Source organism: Corvus hawaiiensis, chromosome 5 (genome assembly GCF_020740725.1).
Source record: "Corvus hawaiiensis isolate bCorHaw1 chromosome 5, bCorHaw1.pri.cur, whole genome shotgun sequence".
In the NCBI taxonomy this organism is placed as follows: Eukaryota; Metazoa; Chordata; class Aves; order Passeriformes; family Corvidae; genus Corvus; species Corvus hawaiiensis.
In genome coordinates, this window is record NC_063217.1 from 27,265,596 (window position 1) to 27,286,139 (window position 20,544).

General features: G+C 36.4%; 1 protein-coding gene across 15 annotated transcripts in view; it reads right to left on the reverse strand.

Annotated features, from left to right (window-relative positions):
• The window catches only part of FRYL (FRY like transcription coactivator), a 170,066-nt gene that overhangs the window by 84,505 nt on the left and 65,017 nt on the right, over positions 1-20,544 (reverse strand). For all 15 annotated transcript variants that reach the window (XM_048304983.1, XM_048304980.1, XM_048304981.1 and 12 more), the window contains 4 exons: positions 11,883-12,082; positions 5,410-5,463; positions 829-968; positions 290-386 (listed from right to left, as the gene is read on the reverse strand). In XM_048304983.1, the coding sequence (XP_048160940.1) occupies positions 290-386; positions 829-968; positions 5,410-5,463; positions 11,883-12,002 (411 nt within the window). In that variant the 5' untranslated portion in view covers positions 12,003-12,082. The remainder of the gene's footprint in view (positions 1-289; positions 387-828; positions 969-5,409; positions 5,464-11,882; positions 12,083-20,544) is intronic.

The window sequence follows — 20,544 nt, forward strand, 5'->3', positions numbered from 1 at the left end:
ATTTAAGCTGACAAAGGGTACTGAACATAAATAAAATGTTATTTTTCACAGTTTTGCTTTTTGCAGTACATCAGCAGCTTTCCAAGACATATGAACTGAGGTAATGCAGGCATGTAAAGAAAAGACAGGAGAGGCCAAAGGCTTTATGTAACTGAGAGTATAATTACAGCCTTGCATATGCTCATCATAGACACGTTCTAGTTTTTAAAATAAAAATTTGAAGGAAATGATCAAAACCAACATTAAAAGCAAAGTATTAAAATTAATTTTCCAAAGCAAAAGAGCTTACCTGTTTCAGAACCTCTATTAAAACTAAACAAAAAATGAAATCTACAGCTAAGTCCCTCCTTTCAAGTAGATAATCTCTTTCACGTTGTTGGTCATCCCTAAAATAAGAAACCAAGAATGCAGGTATCATACACAAGCCTGAACACAAATATTGCAGAGACAATGTCTGCATTGTTTTTCACATAATCACTGTTGCAGATGTGTATAAAATGGATAGTTGGAAAGACTTGGGGGTTTGGCACTGATATCTTGCCCCCTCCTCGTGAAAGGACCTGCCAACAGTCAAAACAACTTGAAAAGGGACAAACTAGCTTGGAATTACCAGTATCCAACGACATATCCACACCAAAACCATTAAGTCACTTCATGCATATCATCTACACGAGTTAAATATACTACCTCAAAGAAGTCTGTGTTCTTTCTACACAAAGTTAGGTATGGACAAATCCAAACACAACATACTTGTCACAGAAGTACAAAGCACACATTTTCTTATGAGAAAGCACAAAAAAATCAGACTTGTGCAAGAAAAACTCTTACCCCTTTGACTTTGTGCTTGACCGAGGTCTATATTCATAAGATTCATCTTCTGTTCCATTCTGACGCCTGTACCAGTCAAACAAGGTGCGTAGTAAGGAGGGGAGACAGTGCTCTGCTACTGAGCTCATAGAGCTTATCAACTGAAAGAGTAAGAAAAATACTTAAGCATGATAAAGCAAAAAAAATCCTAGAGTTTAATTATTCTTTCAAATTGCTTTTTAATGTTAAAAAACATATATCATGAAACTTCACAAAGTGGCAACTTAATAGTCATTTTCACCTAGGACAATTACTGTTAATATCATACACTAAGTCCATTGTTATAATAAATTCCAGCAAAGTGTTCCAAAGCTCACAGGGATCACAAAATGACAAATTTATACATATATAACATGCATAAAACCATTGAGGAAACAGCAGAGGTTTTAGAATGTCCCTGAGTGTTGCTGTATGTATCTCTGAAGTATACACACCTTCACATCACAAATGACAGGTTAAGAGGCAACCCTCCTAAACTGAGGAAGTATATAATTTTAGAAAACCTGCTTCTTTGGTTATTATATAAACAAAAATAAGAGCCTTTTAGATATTCTACATTGCCTTTAATACATCTGACTGGTCCAGGTCTCAAGCTATATTTACTTTTAGTACAACTCCCCTATCTACTGCTTTCTTTCAGAAAACCCATATGAGTAGTAAACTCATCTGTGCAACATATGTGGCAATAGAAACCATTACAGAAGGAAGACTTTAAGATGTTATTAAACTTAAATCCTCCAAGGCTTCCTTTAACTAAAAACTTTAAGAGGACTCATAAGCACCCCAGCTTGGCAAGGAGAAGAATGACTGAAGACAGCACAATGCCATTATAAACTTGCTTCCAGGAGGCAGCAGGGAGCAGGCCCATTCCCAAAACACAGGCTGGAATGGGAGAGTTACCACTCATCTCACATGGCTCACTAATGCCATGTATTACTCACCTCTTGGATCTTTCAAACAAGAGGTTTTACTAGAAGCCATGCTCATGCAGTAACTTATTTATTATTCACGATTCCAGATAACAACATAATACTATGGCATTACATGTTCTGATACAACATTAATGCTATTATTTCTTTTTCTTCGTTTGAAGCATCTTGGGTTTTTAGGCTTGTGGAAGGGATGGGGATGAGTTAACCACGAGGAAACCTCAAAAGGACCTCTCACCTCTTTCAATCTTCTGAACACATTACTGAGGTTCTTAACCAGTCAGTTATACAAGTCACAAGAATTAAATAGTGTTCTGAACTGATGGGTTTATTAGCAGAAGAAAAAGAAGCAAGCCGCATTTTAAGCTTTACTAAACTTTTTCCTTAGGTTTTCCTGCAAGTTTACACAGTTTACCAATACAACTACCATTCATAAATGTTCCAGTAGTTAGGCAATTTATGTTGGCTTCCACAGAAACAAGCATGTATCACATGCATTCAAAAATGTCATTGGTAAAGTGCTAAACCCAGAAACTACTGGCATAATAAAGCATTTTCCTCTTGAAAAATAAAATGTCAGTTTTGCATAATAACTATTTATTTCCTGCCAAGTTTTGCATTCTTAGCATTCTAATGAAAAGGCACTGGAACTACCAGGAAGATGACATCTTTGCTCATATTGCATAGCATCTAAGCAGAACATCAGCTATTTCTCATTTAAAATAATTACTATACTGCTTGGATACTAAATTCAAAATCATTTTATATTAAAAAAAGAATTTCTTATATTAAAAATATACATTATATTTCTTAAATAAGAAAACTCTTTTATTTTAGCATTACATTATGCCTAGGTTGAAAGCAGCAATCCAGACAAGGAGTGCTCCTATAATACCCAGGAGGACAGGGCTGCAATAGTCATCATGACGTATACTTCAGTTCCTTAGAATGAAACAGCAAATCCTGCTCAAGTCTTAAAGGATGTAACATACTGCTTACTGCTTCACATAACATATCCAACAGCACAGTGAGAGGTAAAAAGAGAGATGCCAAATTACAGTAAGATGCTAGAGCACAAATTCCAGCTTTGGCCAAAATCCTGATCCTGAAAACATCACTCAGGTTGTGCCTAACCATGAACAAGCCTGAACCTCACACACATCTGCTTTCAGTCACTGAGAAGGCCAAGACAGGCTTCTGTGTGATCATAAAGTTTTGCTGTCTTAGGACAAGAGTAGGAAATTGCCAAGTATGTTTCCTACAACAAACAAAAAAAAGAAAAATACAAGCTATTTCAGTTTCAAGCTGTACAAGCAAAAATATTTTAAGAAATGCAATATATGCTCTATAAAAAACCTCCTGTCCAGTAGCTTCCTGATGTGCTAGGAATGATAAAGGGAAAGCGCTGGTACTAAAATGCTAACATTTTTAACAGTTCACAAGTATATCAACATACGAATTTTCTTCTCATTTTCCAAAATTTCATCTCTTTTAGCTGAATTTTTATTATTGTGCCAATTAAGAAACTGAATGACAAACAGAAAATTTCTACTGTTTGAAAATTAAAAGCTATTGATTTTTCACACTTGGTTTTAATAGCAGCCCTCTTGATCTGGTTATGCTTCCAACAAAAATGACTTAAAATCCCATTAAACATTATTTTACTTTTTCATTAGAGGGGCAGGCAACACTACATGCCCTCCCCCTCCATCCCTCTTCTCATCACTTACTGAGCTGAGAGAACAAGTCTTAATTAGATACCACCTTAGTCCCAAAGTCCCTCTTGTGTTCCAAGCATGCTCCCTTTATTCACAAAGTACAACACTTACTAGCTCAGACCCCATTATCAGAACAGGTAAAGCCACATTTTAGACTCAGATTCCTGGCTCCATAAAGACCTCTGGATGAACAAGGTTGGCCCAGCAACAGCTCTAGCGTCTCTGCTGAATGCTGTGGCTGTGACCTCTGGATCCTCCTCATTCCCACGCTTTGCCAATCACTTTTTAAATCGGCAATCTTCTGCACTGCTGGAGAATTGTTCTTAATAAGGGTTTTATACATTGAGCAACGAACAGAGAGAAGCAGTCTTAATTCCTTTTGCCAAACAATGTGCAAAATTCCCTAACAAAGTTCCCAATCCCTGTCACCATAAGGCAGCCATTCAGTTCTGTCTAAAGCAGTTATTCAGTTGCATTAAAATTCAGATCTCAATGAATCCAAAGTAGATTACAAATAACAAAAGAACAAAATAAGAACTCATACACATATATATACACACAATCAAAACCATTTTTTTGAAAGCACTGTATTTTCAGGGAAACTAGTTTGTTTCTATATTACCAAATTTTAAAAGTTAAGTATTTTATTTTTTATTTCTCTCCACTCAGCCTGTGTTTAGAACCTCTCTCTAGTTTAATAAATGACAACTAGTGATTTATAGAAAACATCCTTAAGTAAGGAAAAGGATTGCAGTAGGAAGGGGGAGCCAGTTAGTAGAAAAAATTAAAAATAGTACTGATTTATATATTTTCCTAGATCATCCCTATCATGCCTATTTTTTAGGTTTTGGTTAGCTTTAAAACAGTATCATATCCTGTAGCTACCAAAGAATTTAAACCCTTCCCCCTTACCCACTTCCCTTGCTTATGAGTAAACGTCCATTTAGGAGATAAAGGCAGCAGGTTAGATTAGAAGATATTAAAGGGCTGTCTGAAGTCTTTGGTGGTGGTTTTCCATTTGTTTTTCTTTGAAAAGAAAACTGTACACAAAATATTACATGCTACTATTTGCCTCTTTTGGGAGGACAGAAAAGAGGTTCATGGATGGCTACTCATTGTAAAGTAGAGGCAGGTCCATGGATTTCACTGCAATGTCTAATACCTATATCCAAAGAGTAATGGAAAGCGTGAGCCAAAAAATTCAGTTACAAAAGATATGGACAGAACACTGAGCTTCATACAGTAGATGCTATTTAGTAACAGTCAAGAACACAACAGGCAATTAATGGGGCTTCCTCTGAATGCTGCCTCTCCATTGCAAGAAAGTGGTTATGGGACACAAACATGCCTGTATTATTGAAGAATTAGAAATACAGACAATAAATATGAGTAAATTCAGCAGAGAGTCATGCCAGACACAGTTCACTGAGAGTAAGTGAAATGGGATTGCCCAGCAGTGTATCTATATTCTCAGCAAAGGACAAAGTAACACTTTTAATCTACCCTACAGGTTCTGCCATAGAATCAAAAAGCCCTCAGTAAAAGCCGTGTTACTGAAATACAATTAACACTGTTTGTTTATAAAAACATAACCCCAAACACTCAAACAATAAGTGATAGTAGAAATAAGCTAAGACTCTCTGCCCACTAGCACATTTCGGCATCTTTCTTCCACCAGTTTTCACTGCAACCTTCAAAAAATTACCTACTCTAGTGGTTTTAACTATTATAGTCTACAAAGGAAAATAAAGTCTAACTAACATTCAGAGTCTAAATCTTCTGACACAGATTCAGAAGCAGATGTTCTAAGTTATTACAGCTGTGGAACCAATATTCTGCAAAAAGAGAGCCCACCTTAATCCAATAAAAGTTGCCTTCAATTATATGTCTCCTACCTGATCAAACTGAAGATCTTCACCTCTTTGAAGAGATCTGGACAAGAGCTTTTCCTGTAAAAAAAAAAAAAAGAAACATACATTTCACAATGTAATTGACTATCATCAAAGATAGATTCCTTCTTTCTCAGTTCTATTACAGAATAAAAAAATAACTTTTAATGCAAATATTGACATTGCTTTTCAGATAGAAACATTTCTGGAGATGTGAAGCATACTCCCAAAAATTAATTCAGTAGCTAAACAATAATAACATGAAATACTGACAAACAGAAAATGTCAGGGCCAAACAGGGACCAGCTGGTGGTGGGTGTCAAGTGTAACTTAGAAGGAAAGCCATTCCCATCTTGATTAACAAGCGTATTAATGTTCATATAGGGCAATTATTCTAAGTTACAATAATTATTTTTAAAATGTCTTCATAAAGGCAAAGACAAGTGTTCATTGCATATCCAATCAGTTCTTCTGAACTGCAATGAAACACAGCTAGAAGACCTACTCCAGGAAAAGAAGAATGTGAATAATCCTTTGCTTTAAATTGAAATAACTGTGTAAGGGACCAAAAAGAAGCACGATTACTAGAATTTTACTTATTACAATATTTATTGCTACCAGTAGCATATGACCTACTGCGCTGTTAAAAGCAGAATTAAATTATATTCCTGACAAAATAATTTAGTAAGGATTAAAGCATTACAGAAACAAAACATTCATGAACTCTTATAGTAAATAGTAATTCTCACTAGTCACTGTGTAGAGTACAAAATTATACACTTACAAGAAATACAGATTTTATACTTGCTCAGGTACCCTGGAAAGTAAACAAAAATAGAAAATAAGGAGGAAAAGAAGAAAGGAAAAAAACCCAGGAAGAACTAAAAAAAAAAAAAAAAAAAAAAAAAAAAAAGGGGAAGAAAAAAAGAAAAAGAAGAAGGAACACTGAGTCCTGTGCACTGGCTCTGAGGGTCAATGATTTACAGCAACCCAAGTGCCACAGTAACAGCTTTAAGGGCACACTGCAAAGCGGTAACATATATAAAGATCTGAGGAGCATTTTCTGTTATTTTAAAAAATTTTAAACTACTCTTCACTTAATAATATTATAAATGAGTCCAAAATATTATCTTTCACAAGAAAAGTAGAAAAAGTACTCAGGGTAAAGAGTTAATAGCTCACATTAGATTGCAGTAAGCAAACAAGGAAGTTCTGTGGAGCAAGGTACGTCAAGTAGTTAACTTGCCTGGTTTAGCATGTAAAAGGAGGTGTGAGCAATACCGATAGCCAGTATTTCTCTCAACAGCTTGTAACTCAGCACAAAGTAACTGCTCAGTAGTTTAGTATGAGACAACACCCATGCTGTCAGGCTGTTGACAAAAACTTAGAAAGTCAACATTGCTCAGTGATTAACACTTGCAAGGCTATGAGACAGACTATATGGTCGACAGATAAAAATTCATATTGCATGTACCAAATCCAAGGTTTGAACTGGCAACTTATTTTTTCTTATCCTAATTGTAATCTTGAAAATACAGCACAATATCCAGCATTTTCTCCTATAAATGCAGCTGTATTTGGTATTCAAAAGAACACAATATCAGGCAACTTTTACAGCCTCTGAAAACTTTAATTCAACATTGCCCAGGCAAAAAGCATTTCCTTACTCTGAAAGTATAATTTGAAATAATACAGATACCAACTCACAAGTCATTTTCGCTTGCCATAATCCAAAGTAATCTGCTTAATTATCTAGGAAAATACTACCATTTATGTTCACTTCCAGTATGCCTAAATTAAAAATTTAAGAAGGGGGTTTCTAAAAAATGCATTTATTATTCTGAAATAGCTCTATTTGTTGATCAACTGATATATTAGTTAATATTCTTTCACTGTCTATTCAAAAGCAAGGGGGAAAGGTTTCACTTTCTTAACTCTTTCAAATTAATGTAATTTTACATGCTAAATCTGTTCAAAATACTGTTATGAGAATTTATATTTTGAAGCATATACTACAAGCTCCAGAGAGCACTTGCAAAGCAGAACTTCCTTTTAGCTAGCACTCCTCCCCCCTTTTTTTCAACATGGAAACGCCTGTTGTAGGTGAATTCATGTTATCTGTATTATGCTTTCAGATAAACTGCACAAATAATTGTTACCTTATCTGTAAAGCAGAAGCACAAGAAATGTTCCACTCTATACAAATATTGTATCACTGCTAATTAAGCTAAAAGAGAAAAACCAAAAAACTATTTCCTTAGGAGACGGAGAAGTGACTTTCTTGTAAGAAGATGGGAAAAGTCAGGTTCCTTAAGCCTCCTTAGGATACAATCTCCCAACATACCATGTTTCCACCATAATACTACAAAACTATCATACAGATAAAGAAACCCTGGGTTCACTATACCCATTGCATGTGTCTAAACCCAAAAATTGTTAAAGAAAAGAATGACAAATCAAAGAGAAGTGAAATAATCTGTGAGTCTTTTGATAAAGAAGTTGAAATCCATGCCAATAGAGAGCAAACTTTTAAAGATAGCTCTGAAAGTTTAGCTTCCCTCCCATAATCCATACTAATTTACACACTTCTGTATATCAAATATTTAAGATTTTAAGGTCAGAAAGAATAAAGACCTTACAAGTTCATAACCTTATTATGTTTCCTCAGCACTAAGGATCTTAACTGTTAAAAGGTAAATACCACTGTAGAGTTAATGTAACACTGACCAAAAAAAGGTGACATAGCCAAATAATACTCTTGAACCCAGTCACAGGTTTATCAAGGCCTTTGATTTATTTGTATGGCTTTAAAATTTATTTTCTTTCAATGTCTTCTTCTACCTCTGCTTTGTCATGGCTCCAGCCATCTCACATGATTTACAAAAATCTATTCAACAGCATAAAGTAAAGGTCTGGAAATTCTAACTGAATTAATAATTTAAGATTTATTTTCCTGACTTCCTGAAGTTCAGAGAGAGATGAAAATAATAGGTCTACATTTATCTTTTACAAGTGAAATGAAAAAACCAAAACGCTATTGCATTAAGCAAAGAGCAGTTTGCATCCATTGTGTAAAGGAGAAATGTCAACATATGGCAGGCAGCAGGGATCAGGATGTAGACAGACGTGCATGTGCTGCGCAAACAACTGCACCCATAGAAAAAGGTACCACCCGTTGGCCCCTCTCCAGTATTCCCTGGCACCATCCTCTGGTGGCTAGCACACCTCAGCAGGGTGGCTCAGGTGTGCGCAGCAGACCAGTGTGCTTCTGTCTGTCCTCCAAGCTGCAGGAAAGAAACAGGACAAGGGATGCTTGTGCTTGCCTCGCCTCCTCCAGCCTGAGAGTTGGGCAGTGCCTGCATCCTTGCCCCAGGGGCAAACAGAGTACTGTGCTAAATTTTACTTCAGACCAGCTTTTGAAAGTACCTAGGCAAGACTTGCAAAGTGTACAGTGCTAGTCTGAGCCTCGTTTAGTATTTCCACAATGGAATAAAATCGCTTGTGTTAGTAACAGGCTTAAATACTCTTGCTAGTTTTGATTTAAACATGAGACAACTACAGTTTAGTAATTCAGCAGCTTATCAACTTGGTGGCACATATAAAACTCTGCTTAAGTTCTAACCATCCATACTTACATGCAGCTTGACAAAATACAAAATAATTGAGTTTATCACTAATCTTTTTAACTGGTATGGTTTATGTCACATATGGGAAAGGCTGGTGTCATTCCTCAGCGTCATTTCTCAGCAGAGAAAGAGTATTTTTTAGGCTACAAGACTACTCTTGGGCTCTTTTTTCCTTTAAAACTACATACAGCCGCAAAAGATTTAGAATAACTGATTCAAAAAAAAAAAAAGTGGTTTAATTTCATTAATTCACTAAAAGGATGATCTTCCATCCTGTCATTACACTTGCTACTTTCACTTAATCATTTATTTTAAGCATTTGCTGATAAGCTCTGCCTGTAACTTTGAAAATGCTGAGGTATTAAAATTTTGCAAGCAGAGAACTCTTAATTAAATTAGTAAGAAGAAAGTAGGTAAAATTCACAGCCAGAGAAACCATTCCATTAATTTTTAAAATCACAAGTCAGTTACTTTTAAACATAATCCATACATCCAGCAAAAACGATACTACCCCTCACCCAGAGATGCTGTCTTGATCCACAGCAACATTTTTTAAATTTATATTTTAATTAATTTTTGCTCCCCTACTGGCATGTTCAAGTTTTAAGAAGTGTCTAGCTCCCAATTTTGATTGGTCTGGCCTTAAATTCTCTCAAACAGCCTCACCCAACACCCTAGCTTCATTAAAGATTTATGTAACCCTACATATATTCTCCACGCTTTCGTTTGTAGCCAAGTCATTCCACAAAATCAAATCACACTATAATAAAGGGCTTTCCTCTCTTCCATTAAAGCCTTTTATCCAATCACAATCAGTGTCTTTCTGGTGCTCTTCCAGCCTTTGTATCTTTCTTTTTAAATTTCATACACTAGAACTGAATGTTCAGTACTTAAATTCTACATACAGAAATAAAGCTGCTTCAATGCTTTAGTATTTCCTTGCAGTGGGACACCTAAGGATTCCCTTCTACCTCTTTATGTTATACAGGCTCAGGTTGTTTCACTTTTGCACAGCTTTTGGCACCTCTCTTAATTTGCTGGTTTTCTAAATAGTCCTTCTCACCCACCAATATAAAATAAGGAAAGCTGGCTATACATATAAATTACATTTGATTCCATTAAAATACATTTTCTTTAAAGGAATTCAGCTTAGCAAATGAACCCAGACAAAACTGTTTAAAACCTTCATAGATGACTACTTTAGTAGTATTTGTAATTTCTTACCTTATCCTAAAGGATTTTACACACACTGTATACACACAAAATACTGACTTCAGATTCTTATCAGTAAAAAATCTTGACTAAGGTAGACTTCATGCAATCACCATAAAACCTCACCAGGCACAGAGCTGGGAATCACTCCTCTGTGAAAAGCGCATTATTTCATTAGTTTCATGGGGTTTCTGATTTTTAATCTGGCAAGATATTTCAATTTTGTATGATTAACAGATTTAAAAACATCTGTTTAATTAACAGTCAACAGCATGGCAAGGAGACACAACCTGGGATGGTTGACAGAGGATTTGTTTAATCTGGTCTAGGGACAAGTTTTGCAGCACAAGTGAACTTCAGGGCTATTATATTTACCTTACTACCAGTATTCTGGGTTAGATTTAACTCCAAACTAGCTGCGTCTGCAGGAAAAGCCCTCTTCAGCTCATCTCAATTACAGGCAGTCTGTCCCTCTGGTCAAGCACCACCCTCCCTGTTTATTCAGCAGATGAATGGAAACGGGGCTGGAGGAGCAGCATTTGTCCCACAGATGGACAGTGGAGCTACCTGCCTTTCCACCCACAGCATCACTGCCACTACAGCTCTCCTCTCATTTTTTAGCCAGGTACCCTTTATGACTTGTATGCTCCTTTTGCTATGAAGTTTTTGTGCTTTCTTATAAACCCCTCCTGAATACATGACCTTTCTGGATGTCTAAAAGCAAAGAGACAAGTTATGCAGGTGTTGTAGGCTTGCCTGGTACACACAGGCATATATATAAAGAATAGGTACGAAGAAACTTTCATTTTCCTCAGCCTTTTATCTACTAATGGGTGTAGTTGAAGATGATTCCATAATCCACAAAACAGTTTTAGCCCCATATCTGTTCTTCTGTACTGCTTCTTAAGAAAACTTTTTCCTAAAGTTTCAAAACTGGGGCTCAAATGCTCACATATGCACTTCTGCACATGAACACTTCAGCAAACAGTGGCTGCCAACAGAAGCTTTCTGTGAGCTGGCCTTCTGCAAGCCACAGCGAATTTCCAAGTTTAAGAAAAAAAAGTTGGTTTTGTTTGCTGTGGTTTTGGTTTTGTTTTTTGTTTGTTCCGCCTCCCCCCCCCCCCAAATTCCCAAATTAAAAGAAATCCATTTATTTCAAGACCATGAGGTCTGGATCACCAATGGAATTTTGTATTTTTGCCTAATCTGCAATATACATGGACTACTGTATTATTCCAGGTGTTAGTATCATTACTTTGGAAAACAAAGCAAATGAATCTTTTCTTGAAAGTATAGTGCCCAAGTATTACTTCAAAGAAACATTGACAGGAAACACACTTCACAGCATTAATGAAGTAATGTTTTTTGTTGTTGCTATTTCCTTTTGTAACTTCACAGACCTTAGGGATATTAAGAGGTCTTGTTTCCAGTAACTACTAGGTAACAGTTTTAACACGAGTCAATAAAACAAATCAGGTAGCAACCCTGTTTGCAGAAGCCTATTTATTCCTGAAGTAATACCTTTGAAAAGTCAACAATATCTGGGAGTGCTTTATTCAGTAACCATACATATGATAAATCAGCCTATTTCAGCAAAAAATAAGACTGTTTCAAGGGATACTATGAAAAAAAGGGACTCACCAAAGGTTCAGCCATTACAAGTTCAATTTTCTTTTCAGCTTGAACAGCAAATTCAGCAAAGAGGCTTTTGATGACATACTCGCCAGGTTTCACATCTGGGTCAATAGTAATGTTAGACATGATGATGCCTCTCTTTTCCCAGGTGGAAACAACACTTGGAGAAACTCTACGTTTATTTACTCTGCTGGGTGGTGCGGAGGCTATAGGAAAAAAACAAGAAAAACACAAAGCTATAAAGCAGAGCTTCTAAACATGATGCCAGTCACTTTGTATTTTCCCATTCATCCCACACACATTTTCACACAGTAAATTCTCTAAAACAGAAGGAAACAACTAGCTGTAACATGAAACAGGAATTTGTTTGTTTTAGTTAGGTCGGAATAACTCTTTAGTCGCACAAGGGTTTACAATGTGGGTCACTTGTTGCTGATAAAATACTCTACAATGACCATGATTAACATACAGTACCTTCAGTCCAAGTATGACTAAAAATCAGAAGGATGAATGAAAAAGGTTATCCCCCTATATTATGAGAGGCATCTGCTTGATTCCATTTTATAGATTACCCATAAAGTTCACATTTCTATTTGGTATCCAAATACTTTCAAGATAAATACTTCCTTGGCACTTTTTGTCAGTAAGCTGATTTTCCTAACAATAACACAAACCCTTTTTAGACATGTCAGGCTAACTGATCTTCTAGTCACACATGTTAAAGACTTGTTCCTTGTAAAAAATATTAATTAATCAATACAAATATTGTATATATATCAGTCTAATTTTCTAAGAATTAATGCTTTTGCTTTTATACCAAAATTGTCATATACAAACTTTACATATAGTTATCCACCTTTAATTTTATTTTTCTCTCTAAGCACTCCAAAATATTTATTTATTGTGAAAGCTGCCAGCAATGTGAACTGCAGTACCGTAGTAATGCTTCAGAATTCACACAAAGGTTTAATACACAAAACAATTAGTATAAATAATTACAATTCTTGTCTTGCACACAGTATGTCAAAATAACTGTTGACACCACTTAATGATGACCCAGATGTACCAAGGGAGGTCTGATATTTCCCTAGCATATTCCATGACTGAAGATGTTATTTTTGAATTTATATTAGGAATTGATACTAAGATTTTATTTTCCTAAGACAGTCATGCAAGGAGCCGAGCTCCCATCTGTTTTATTCTATTACATTTCATGATTTGTTCAGGTAAGCTTTTTAAGGGCTTTTTGCAGGTAAAGTGTGAGGAGACGCATTTGGTTTATTTTGCTGAACCTGAAAATTTTTTAATGTGTTCTCAGTTTTTACATGTGCAAACCCTATTTGCCAAATATTATCCACAGCTTTTACTCAAACTTTCTTTTCAACTCATTTATGAAAATACATGAGACCAAACATGGAGACCAAACCTTTGTACTTCACATCTTCTCAAGTTTGTCTTGGCCATTCATTCCATCTTCTATCAATTCAGAAAGTTACATTTTACATAACAGAGACTCCTGCAACTTCTACTGAAATTTATCATTTATCAAATGCATTTGTGAAGTGAGCAATTCTGCAGGAGTGAAAACTGAATGCTCCCAACTACCTTAGCTTCTAATCAAAAACGAAGGTTACCTCGCATAAGGCTGTGAATACTACAAATGACCTGTTTTTATTCTCTAGGCTATTGCACAAACAGTCCCATGTTTAGCTGGAGTAATGCATATTTTTTCCTGTACATAAACTGCAGTATCCTTTCTTCGAGGCTGGAAAGACTTGCACAAGGTGACAAAACTGAGCTCCCGGAAACCAGGGCTAACACCAGAACATGCACACAACTGCACATCTCATAAAATATTTCTAAACATCCTCTAACACTTCAATCCAGCACTTTGACCTCAGTAACAGAGGCCCTAAAAGACAGAGAAGAGCATGTCCCACACAGCAGAGACAATGGGACATCACAGTCACTGCCATGACCTAGATCCTATGGTAAAAGTTCACTAGATAGAAGTACACAAAAACATTAAGAAACAGAATGAAGTGGATGCTGCAAAAGGAAGATGACTACCCAAAACTTTCTCATCCCACATCTGATGATTGCCTTGTCCTTCAGTACAGAAACTTAAATATTTCAGGGACTTCAAAAAATATTTCATGTCTTTACAATGCCTATGTCCTCCAGCATCCGTACTCTTGCCATCCTTAAGCCCCAGTGCTTCCAAGGGAAGCCCAGAAAATGAGAGATATTAATTATGTACCAAGAACAAGAGCACAGAGGTTTGAGAAGAGGTGAAAAGAAGGAATAAATATATCCTTCCTAGCCATAGCAGCTAACAAACAGAAATACCAAGCATGGGATAGGCAAAACAGAAGAATGCTGCAACACACAGATTTTGAACAACTCCCTTTTCATCTCCATCAGATAAACAAAACAGAAATTTGAGTAGCTACGGACCCATAACAGATACCGTGGATTTCTAATATATGCAGTTACTTCTATCCTAAATATGAGAGTTTTTAAGAAAGCTAAAGCTTTTTTCTAGTCAACAGACAAGTTGGACTGTCTTATTTTAAAAGACATATTGAAGCTACAGGCTGGAAAGAAATGACAGTGTTTAAATGCCCTTTTGAATATCATTACTTGTGTCTCAGCAGAAGAAATTTAGCAAAGCAGCAGCTTCAGCTCATTCTAGACTTACCTACTGGATATGCCACAACTGTCACATTATCTGGACTGAAGCAAAAATGCCAGAGCGCTGGTCCAGTTCCAACTCCTGAAGAATGAGGAGCTGGTACTCAACCAGCTCTTTTCGCTCTATGGGGAAACTAAGAGAGAGCATTGTGCTCCTTAACCCAAAACTATATTTAGATGTGCTTTATGTAGACAATTCTTAATAGTGTGTTTACATAATACATTTGTCAGATTTTAAAATATCACATTCAAAAAGACCCTGTCACTTAAGAATCAGGAAAACATTGAGACCTTATCATCTTTTACGTGTTATCTTCACTTCGTGATAACAATTTAATCCTCAGTAAGGGACCACCTTAGTGTATTAACTTTCAAAGCTATAAAACAGCTTCCCTCACTAAGGATGAAACCCCAAGGTTGTCTACACTGATCTAATCCCAGGTAAATTCTCTCCTCAGGCTAATGCAAAAACGGGAAATGGATAAACTGGGCAAAAATCTATCACTGGCAAGAAAAAAAGAAGCAACTGGACTATAACCAGACTGAACCAGAAATTTCAGTACAAAGCAGAGGTCATGACCATGCAGCCAAGGAAACGTGGTGCCAGGACAGCCTTATATCCACCAGCAATACCACGGACTCCAGTCCTTGGCTGTAGTTGCACACAGCCCACTTTGGATGGCATAAGCTGCAGTACTGTCAAGGGATGCAATCCCTTCCAGCCAGCTCTCTCCTTTCCTGGGTGAGCAAACACAAGTGCGGAAACACAAGTGTGCAGGTGTGCAAAGGACTGAACTGGAAAAGCAGCACATGTATTAATTTTTTCCCCAGGTTAATTTTGACACAATCATTTGTCCAAGGCACACATCATACACAGGTGTGTGCCAGCACACACAGTCAGTGCAGGGACAGGGCTTGCCTTTTTACTCTTTCAGCAGCAAGGCAGAGTCAAGGCTATCCTACTAATCTCTGTGTTCACATGCACAAACTCTTCAGGTGGCAATGAACCTACCCCCCAAAAAACAAGCGAAAACTGTCAAACTGAAGCAATTATAAACACTGCCATGAGAGAATTACAAATACCTTCATTTTGCTAAAATGCCAGAGTATGTAAAAGGCAGAAGAAACTACAAGGATTTACTTTCATCCATGAACTTGCAGAGGATTCTAATTTACGACACCACTAATGGTTGACATTAATGTCAAGACCATCATCTTGCTTATAACAATATTCATGGTTTTATGCGCTTTGTAAGACCATTAAGTTAGTTAAATACACACAGAAAACAAACATGTAGGAGAGAAAATTGAGAGGGAGCTTGACCGTGTTTAATAACAAAATATATGAGAGTCCGTTAAAGAAAACTTGAAATCTATTCTCAGATTTCTTAACTAGGTCAAAAAAGATTATTATCTGGTATAATTATGTTCAGTGGAATCCATTTACTGATGAATTTGCAATCAATAACACTGTAGGAAAGACTATATGGATTTTTAATGTACTTAATGGAAAAAAAATCTCATTGCAGGACAGGATTAAATAATTTCTTTCTGCTATTCTTCGCCATCAAAGCATAAGCCATTCTTTACTCTTAGCTGCCAGAGAAAATGTAAGTCTCAAACATCGTTTGGAAGCTTCAAAACATGGAGCATCCTACAGAACTTCAGATGAGATCTGGAACCAGAAAACAGGCAACTTGCAACAGTTCAAAACTAAAAAACTGCTTTCATAAATCGCTTGAAAACAGTGAACATTATTCAGTTGAAACAATATCCTGTTTGTTTGCTCTGATGTGAGCTACTGCTATGTGGGAAATCTGGGAGCAATGCAGTAAGGAAATCTTTGTTAAACAGTATTGTTTGGTTGCTAAGGCCACACCAAATTGTTTGGATAGTTGCAAGGAACAGTGAAACAATACAAAGGATAATTAGACAGACAACACACTCCTAGGTCAAAAGGCAACATGCCCTGATGCATGCTAAATGAGTAACAAAGTTGTTTCATGTTAAACACAAGTGTCTAGAACTAGGAAAGGTTATTTAACACCCAAGTTGATAGTAAAGAATTTTTTTATCATCCTGTTTCTCTCCACATAGCCCAAATGCATCAAGTATTTGAGGATATAAAGTAGCATCCTATTTACCAAAGAGACTATTCAGGGTTCAAACATACAAAGCAGGTACCGAAAGGTAACAAATGCACCCCAGCCTGTGACAGTTGAGTCCATTTTATGTCTTGGCTAATATAAAACCATGATTTTTAGCTTTTGGACTTGTTTTGGGTACTGCTTTACACTTAGCCAAGTACTGGCACTTTGTATGTGCTTTTTTCCTAAGTTTTTCATGGTTTTGGCTTTAACTGAAATTTGGGGTTGGTTGCTGCTGTGTCTCAGGAAGTTGGAATGGTCGGACTGAACCAAAACTTGCATCAGGTATCTCCCCTCCCTCCAGATACCTGAAAACACATTTGGAATTACTTCACAGCTTTTTAAAATAAGGTACCCAACTATAAAATAAGCATGCTCAACACAATCTTGAGGAGCCTCCACAGTTTTCATCAAGCAGATTATATTCGTGGTTGCTATTTTTAATTAATTGTTAAAGTTGTAGATAATTTTACATGGCTCACATTTAGCAATTAAGCTTTTTACTGTTATTTTTGCAGCACAGGTACTTTCACAGATACTTTATATTTCCTGTGACACTTGTTGCAGAATAGGGTTTGCATGTCCAACTGACAATACAAAAATTTTTAAAGACTAAAAATACTATGTGTGGTTACTTAAAGGAATTTTAATTAAGCTCCTTGCCTTCTACTCTGATAACATCTAGAACATTTTATCCTGCCTCACAGAAGTGATATTAATATACATGGAAACATGTCTGTAGTGATTGTTAGAGTGTTTCATAACAACAAATCCTTAGTTATTTTACCAAAACAATCATTTTTTTCCTAAAAAGAACGTCAATGTTCAAAAGAGATGGCAACATATCCAGAATCATCCCTACAAATTATGAATAGAGCCCAAATGTTAAACCTAGGTTTCCCGTGTCCCTGATCAGCATCCCCTGTTTTCTAGAGCAACTTCTTCAATAAATTTATCATTATTTCACAATTCTAAAATTCCTGTTGATCATCAGGTTTCTACTGTTTCCAAAGTCTGCTTACTCCTACCAGTAGAAAAAAAAGTCTTATGACTTGAATGAAGAGGCCAGTGAGCACCTTTATGAACACAACGAAATTCAACATACACTGCTCTAGTAACAGGTGCACATTCCAGATCTCAGCCTCCAACCTATAGGCAAATATAAAGCAAGAGCCATTCTTCACTTAAATCTCTTGGATTTGCCTTCACAGTAGCAATGGAAGGATGCAGTTGACCTGGGTTGCTGCAGCATGTGATGGCACACCAGACCACGAGGTCTACTTCACTGGTTTTTGTTCAAACTATGTCTGAAAGCTGCATTTATGCCTGCCTTACTTGCTCCAACTGCACTGAATCCCTGCTGATGTCATGCACCCAGTACTGTGGCACACGTGGCTCTGGCTGGTTTCTTGCTTCACCAGCATCACACAAGTGCTGGAGTCACTAGAATTAGTGGACACTTCTGCATTATGCTGCATTTATCCAGATTTTCTCATTTATTTCATTAACACTTACTTACTAGCAAGATGCTACTAATCTTAAACTGTGCTAATAGATACAATAAAAGAGAAAAATATTGCAAACTCATAAAATATATACTCATTTTAAACACATCCAGTTATATACAAATGCTATTCTGATTTTCTCAGTTATGTAAATTATTCTCAATAACATCTTTAGATGGACCAAGAAACTGAGTGTGAATTGAGGGTTAGATGCCCTTTTTGAACATTCTTACGAGGTCCTTAAAAACCCCCCATACCTAATATGAATATTAATCTTGATACTAGTATGAAACACTGCAAGCAATAGGAGAGGCACAGCAGCCTCCTGACACCAGAGCAATATCACTTTACAAGATAACCAAAATAACGTGAATAAAATCCACAGTCATTGACAGTGAAATTAAGTATATTAAGGGCCACTAACCACACATTTTCATAAAGTGTGATATCTAGATATTCCTTTGCTTTACATAATACACATGTGCTGATTGGTAACACCACAAATACAAACACAGCAGTAGAAACAGAAATCAATCCAAATACATTAGAATATACATGATCAAGGAAACAAACCTGCTCTTTCTCCCCTATTTCTCATACCTTAGTTTGGATACATAGTTCCTGATGAAAAAGCATGCTATTATTTTCAGTACAGACTACACAACTAATTCATCCAGCAACACCAGCTATGGAATTCTCTCCTCTTTCTCTGTGTTGACAGTATACAGTGAATTTTCTTTGGAAGATATTTAACAAAGGTTTTGGCTTCACACATGTGTCCAATTACACAACAGGGAAAGAAGAACTATTATCTCATTAACAGGTCACATGGACTAAGCCCAGACTGCAAATTCTTACCTCGCCTCTCTCAATTCTTTACTGATTTTAAGTGACTTTTATGGAAATAATTAAATAACCAGCAATAGTAGCTGGTACTTCTGTCATGCATTTATGATATGTCACATGATGGTAAGATGAATGGATTACCTACCTGTGAAGTAGAAACAGGCTTACAAGCGGCTTAGTTCAGTGGTATGGTTCAGTGGTAATGTTTGTAAAGCCAAGTCAAACCTTTCAGTGAGAGGAAGTTTTATGTGTATTGATAACTTCCCCTCCACGTCTAAATCGGAACTTACATTTTACTTCTGCAGTACAAACACTTCCCTATTAACAATTTATCTAGTTTCAGATATGTTTGTATTTCAGCCAAACTCTGGGACAAAGAAACATAAATGAATGCTGCATCAATAAACAGAAGATAAATTTATTTCAACAAGTAGTTAATTAATCATACGGCTGTAACATGAAGGATAGCCTGGGAGAGAATACAGAAGTCTTTTTGACTATTGTGGGAACTAGTACTATGACAGCCAAAAAAAACCCCACAGAACAAAATCTTCACAGAAATCTTCTACGTTTTATCATAAAGACTTTTTTTTTTTTTTTTTTACCTCCAGCAAATATGAACATCCTTTCTTTAAGGAAAGCTGACTCAACTGAGAGAGCAGCTGTCAATTTGTCTAGTAACAGGTACTCACATGAAGCTTGTTTTCTGCTCTCAAAGCCTCTGAAAACACAGGCAAGAATGGTAATAGAAACATTACTTCTTGCCAACACAAAGACACAGCAAAAATTCTACGGCATAAAACCTTGTTTGGCAATATCTGGTTTTCTAGGTATCTGGGCCAGACTACAATCCCTTGTAAGTTTTGCTGCTACAGATGATCCTCAAATTTGGAGCTTTGCCTTATAACTAAGTAATTTAGTCCTTCCAGAGGTTCAGTAGTCCTTTTCTCCACTGCTGTTAATATCTCTGGCATTTTCATTCTTAAAATGGGATTTTTAGATTTTCATTTGGCACAAAGTTCCTAGAAATGTAACTAGTCTTCCACAAGAGAAAAACCAAAAGAGAAGTAATGTTGCATCAGACTTAAAAGTGATGATTTTATTATTTAAAAAACCCAACCCAAACAAACCCCAAATATTTCAGTTTAGACGAAAATTTCTCCTCCGTCTTTTCCACACCTATAACCATTGTCTGGGATGTATGAAGTGAACTCCCTGTGTGTCAAACACAAAAAAGTCCTTGAGAGGTCTTTTTCCCTTCTGAACTCCCCATCACCATAATCCTCTGGAGACTTTTTGCTATATTCTCTGCCACATTGCTCCTTTTCCCCTTTTTTTGTACTAATATTCAGATGCTCTTTGAGGAAGCATTATGAAGAGAACAGGACATTCTTCTTGTCCAGCTGCTTTAATGGCTGAGCAAACTCTAACCAGCAAATACTCCAATTCCTGTATGGGGCTTCATTTCTTATAGAC